This window comes from Cynoglossus semilaevis, chromosome 12, assembly GCF_000523025.1.
Source record: "Cynoglossus semilaevis isolate Cse_v1.0 chromosome 12, Cse_v1.0, whole genome shotgun sequence".
Lineage (NCBI taxonomy): Eukaryota > Metazoa > Chordata > Actinopteri > Pleuronectiformes > Cynoglossidae > Cynoglossus > Cynoglossus semilaevis.
Window position 1 is genome coordinate 1,462,191 of NC_024318.1, and position 5,207 is coordinate 1,467,397.

Sequence of the window (5,207 nt, forward strand, 5' to 3'; positions counted from 1 at the left end):
TCGTCACACACGGTCCTGCGGGACAGCAGCTTGAATCTAACCAGGTGAAACCCTGGCTTTGACCGAGCGTGATGACGATCAGGGACAGTGTCGATGAATTTGTGTGTGACCACTGGGACAAATTTCCCACCGTCGTTCTTTTTCATGTGTCACAGTGCCGCCGCCTCCTCCTCTCCTCCTCCCGCACATGTACATAGGCTTAACGTTGCCTGGGCGGGACCATCCCGCTGGCTCACTGTCGGCACGGCAACCAGCCCTATCCGAGCTAACATCTGCTGCACGACCCGGGGCCACTTAGAATGGGCCTTAATCCCCACACAGCCATGTTGTGGGGGAAAACATTCTTTCCTTTTACTGAGTGCAGGCAAACAGGGAAAAGCGGTGTTGCGGGTAAACCTGCGAGCAACCGGCCTCTCGGAAAGAACGGGAATGTTGTCGGTTACGTGGCCCCCAATTGTGCCGCGGCCCATTATGGCTGTGCAGAGGGGTGTGACCGCCAGCGTCGGCAGTGGACTGGTCCAGCTGGATGGATTTGGGTTTTGAGGTTAATGAAAGGTGCTGCGAGTGGACCAGGAACGGCCTCGTGGTGCACAAAACAAAAGTGGTGTTGATTAAAAGAGGAAAATATAAACAAGAAACACCTCGTAGCCCGCTCCGATGGGAATTTGTGGCCACATCATCTGGCACTGCACGCAAAAAAAAAAATAAAAAAATAAAATAAAACTGTTGCTGCCACATATTGGGTCATCCTTCAGTTACTTTTTTTACAGTGTGTTGCAGTCACCAGTAGGGGGGAGGAGGAAGTGTGCGTTTAGTGTAGACAGAAGCAGATGGTCGACATATGGGGGTTTAGTGCCACCCTATGGCCACTACTAGTAAAACAAATGGGATTTTTTGTGCTGTAACACAGAGACAATGTTCCAAGTTCTGCAGCTCCCTTTGAAACAATCAAACTAACCTTCTGCTGCTGCTGTGACGTAAAAAGTAGACGACGACCCGGCCGCGTCAGTCCGTCAGTCAGTCAGTCAGACCGTCAGTCCATCAGTCAGTCAGTCAGTCAGTCCGTCCGTCAACCGCTTTGAAATGCAGCGAGTCAGTCCATCAGTCAGACCGTCCGTCAACCGCTTTGAAATGAAGCATATTGGTTTTAATAGGGAGTCTTCTTCAGTCAAAGCGGTTTCATGGACCATTTCCTTATGCAAACACCTCAGGGAGGTAGATGGAAGGAGACAGAGAGAGTGTGTCTCACTCAGACAATAAAACACCTGTGGGGGGGGGGCAGTGTGTGGATTTCATCAGATTTAATTGAATAGTACTGCATCGGTGCCAAGAAGTTTGCTCGGTCTATTTGCAGGGGTCTGTTCGCTCTGATTAAGAGCCTGGCTGTCTGTTCCCCTCCAGGAGAAAGCCAACACTTGGCCAAAAAAAAAAAAAAAAAAACACACACACACACTTCATCTCAGATTTCAATCACACACAATCAGTAAGTAACAAACTCAGAGTGGTCGTAGGTAAGTCAGCAGTCGGAGGCAGACTGGAAACAGTTCAAGTCCCTCAGGCCTTGTTGTACAAGAGCCAAAAACCACACAATGACAAGGGCTCAAATGGATCTGGGGGATAACTGTGGAAGCAACCAATTCATGATATCTTAGAAAAGAGTAATTCAAAAGAAAAATGGGACTAAGCTCCAGTCTATTCGACACAAAGAGAATTATTAAACATCACCAACGACTTTAATCCTGTAGGGACTGTGGTCCATGTGTGGCGCTCCTAGAGGCCGTGTTGCTGCGTGCGCCTGTGAGGACGCACACCAAGTTGTCCATCGTCCCCGACCCACGTCCAAAGCCCCAATAACTGTGAAAGTTTCCATCAGCGACTGTGCCAATATCACTGTACGTGCAAACCCCCTGAAGGAGGTTGATATGAAGGGGGATTTCCTCGTTAATTAAAGAGACGTCATGTTGAGTGAAACCTGAATAGGTGTTCAACAGTAACTGCTTTAAACGCTGCTTGTAAATTTCTTTTCATACCTGAACTGTCATAGTGTTAAAATGTCTAATCTGCTTAACAATGATTGCAACTAATTATAATTAATCAGGATAAATCCACATCAACTAAGAATGACAAGGAATGTTCACTTCCAGTGTCTGGAAATTTGAGTTATTTGTGACTAAAGAATGACAAGGAATGTTCACTTCCAGAATGGAACCATAAATAACAGCAGATGGACGTACGTGTCTGGAAATTAAGAGTTATTTGTGACTGGAAAAATGTGAAGAAAGAAAAAAATATTAATCAAAATAGCTTCAAATAACTGACAGGTCCCTCAACAAAAGACTTATTACACTTCGTTCCAGTTCATGAAGGCAACACATTAGCTTCGTGCAAAGAGTCATTTGGATATGTCAACCACTATCTACAAGTGTTGTTGCAGTCAATGTGGTTCCATAGTGTAGTGGTTATCACGTCTGCTTTACACGCAGAAGGTCCTGGGTTCGAGCCCCAGTGGAACCATCTTCTTATTTAAGTTGCACGGCATAAATGCATCTGCTAAATACACGTGTAAATGTAACTGACGTTCAAGGATGACAAGGGGTTAACTGCAGGCATACACTGACACCTAGTGTACATTCAGGGTTACTGCGGTTAAATAGTGAGTCAGGTAACATACGTTTAAAAAAAAAAATGTTATCTCGAACTTTCTCTGCTAAACCGAAACACAAATAAGGCTTTCAACCAGCAGAGTGACGCCCCCCAGTGTTGAGAACATGATAACAGATCAGTTGTGACATAGTTGTGATATAATCCCCAGCGTCGGCTTTTGTGTGGATGCAGAATGCTATCTCAGTGACTGCTACCAGAGGCAGATGATGGGGTACGTGCAAACAAATGTGTGTTGACTTTGTGTCCTCCAGCTGCAGGTGTGACACTCAGGTTCAGTCACAAGGTCGAATGGAGAAGGTGAAGGTAAAGGTAAAGGTGAAGGAGTCGTGGAGGACGAAATAGGTGGAGGTGTGGACACAGGACAGTAGAACTAGAAACAGACATACTGTGACAAAGACAGACCGATGATGTGGTTCTGCTCATGCTGAGGATTCCTCTGTATAGTCATGTTTTGGTCCTGTGATTATTTACATGATAATACAGGATTATTATGTAAGTAATGGATCATATAACTGGACGTACATGTATTTAGGCCGGAGGAAATAAATCACGGTCACATGTTTCCCACCCGTCGTCGTCGTCGTCGTTTTAGGTCAGTGGAGGTCCATGTCCATGTCTTGTCCCGTGGCTCAGAAAACAACCAAACTGCCAGTTGTTTTCACACACAAACACACACAGAGGATCAGCTTAGTGCAGCGTGGCAAACTGGCACCAGATATTATCGTGTGAGCTGCTGATGTTTGTGGTTTCTTTCAGATTTCCTCTTTCTCAGAGACAAAGTATGTCTAATCCCCTCACGTCAACCAGTGTTGGAGACATGGGGATGGGAAAATGAACACAGCAGCAACTTGTTCAATAAAAGGCCATTTCAAGGTTGTGCTAACATAAAACCACAGCTGTCCACAGACCACACATTATAAACAAATCTTTTTTAAAACACAAATTACACAATTGGTTTTTAATATCAGTGTCTGAAATAACTGTATGTGGTTCTATTTTTCTCTAATTTTAGTAATGGGTGGAGTTCAGTTATTAATATAATTAATCTACATGGTAGCATAGTGGAGTAGTCACGATTAATTATGATTAATCGTGATTATAATTGATCACTATTAACTGAAAAAAAATATGCAAAGGTATAACTTAAGTTTTACGTTCACGGAATTGATAGATTTTTGTCATTCTGCATGTTGACAGTGAGTTGAGTGACGTCATTGTCCTCAACAATATGAATCCTTTTACAGTTCATTGTATTTCAAGCTGGATTTGCTTCAATAACACGAAAACGTTTCCCCTGCGGTGCGTTAATAACACGTGTAATAACATGTGTATCGACTATGTATTGATAATAATTACTATGTAAAATAATAATGGTAAAAAAAACTAGATAAGACAGACACTAGTTAACAACGACACACAGCAAGAAGAAATTAAGAAACACGTAAAATTAAAAACTCACTCTGACTGTGATCGACGGCGGATCTTTGTATCTCTGTAGACGTCATCGTTGCTTCTTTATGTTGGAATTTTCATTTCTCTATTTGCTTGTACATAAACGTGCTTCTTATACAGTGCTGCGTGTACGGATAGAACATGTAAACTCTCTCGACTGCTGTTTACTTCGGATGGACAGTGTTCCATAAACTAAACATCTTGAAAATGCGCGATCTGTTCTATTTCTCGTGCCGTTCACAGCGTGAATGTAACAATTTCTACTACTAGCTGCTTGTTTTTATAAGTTTTTTACAATTGGTACTCTTGGCTAAGCTAAAACCTACGTATGTTTAATCGACCGATGCTAGCTGACTCTTTTCTGGTCGCTAAGCAACCACTAGCCGTCAGTGCTAAGCTAACTGGGCAGCTCATTAACAAACAGAGCGATCACATACAAACGCATACATAATAAAGTATTCCATTAACAGAGACATTTGTTGACTTAGTTTCTATTGGTTATTTCCCTCTTTTTCCATGAAGAACAAAAAAAACCGACTAAAGACTACAACTCCATGGCACCTCTGGCTGCCGCGTGACGGTGACAAGTGCCGTAAATGCGCTACCCAGCTAACGCAGTCAAGATGTCAAATGTACGTTTAATAAAATAGCAACAATGTCAGTTTACGTTATGGATTTCGTAAATATAATTTACATTTAAATTTTTTTTTTCAAAAATAAAAAACCAGAACGTTAACAAAACTACAACTACAGGATCCCAGGTCTGCCGTGTTACAGTCACAAGTGTCGCAAACGACAGAGCCTTTAAATAGGCGTGACCACCGGGTTTGCTGCTGCTGCAACTTGAGAGGAGTCCAACTTCGTGTGAACAATGGTGAGTTCCTTTTTTTTATTCGTAGTTTACGTATAAAGTAAAGGAGTTGACCTTTTTTTATTCGTAGTTTACGTGTAAAGTAAAGGAGTTGACGGTAAAGGAGTTAAAACGTCCAGAAGAACAAACTAAGTTTGTTTACGACATACTTCCCACAGTTATGTGCATTGCGGCTCTTCGCGATAGTCTGCCCCACGTTCTATATTCTGTCAGACTACAC

General features: G+C 42.8%; 2 protein-coding genes and 1 non-coding gene across 3 annotated transcripts in view; 2 read left to right on the forward strand and 1 right to left on the reverse strand.

Moving 5' to 3' along the window:
• wdpcp (WD repeat containing planar cell polarity effector) overlaps positions 1-4,748 on the reverse strand; it is a 54,090-nt gene extending 49,342 nt beyond the window's left edge. Inside the window, exon 1 of the mRNA XM_008321380.3 lies at positions 4,124-4,748. The gene's annotated coding sequence lies outside the window, so the exon portion shown is untranslated. The remainder of the gene's footprint in view (positions 1-4,123) is intronic.
• trnav-uac (transfer RNA valine (anticodon UAC)) lies at positions 2,442-2,514 on the forward strand. Its single transcript has one exon. It is a non-coding gene; the product is annotated as a tRNA-Val (tRNA).
• A 126-nt stretch (positions 4,749-4,874) lies between the features above and the next one.
• The window catches only part of LOC103386933 (malate dehydrogenase, cytoplasmic-like), a 4,306-nt gene continuing 3,973 nt past the window's right edge, over positions 4,875-5,207 (forward strand). The window contains exon 1 of the mRNA XM_008321379.3: positions 4,875-4,990. Within this exon, the coding sequence (XP_008319601.2) occupies positions 4,988-4,990 (3 nt within the window). The 5' untranslated portion in view covers positions 4,875-4,987. The remainder of the gene's footprint in view (positions 4,991-5,207) is intronic.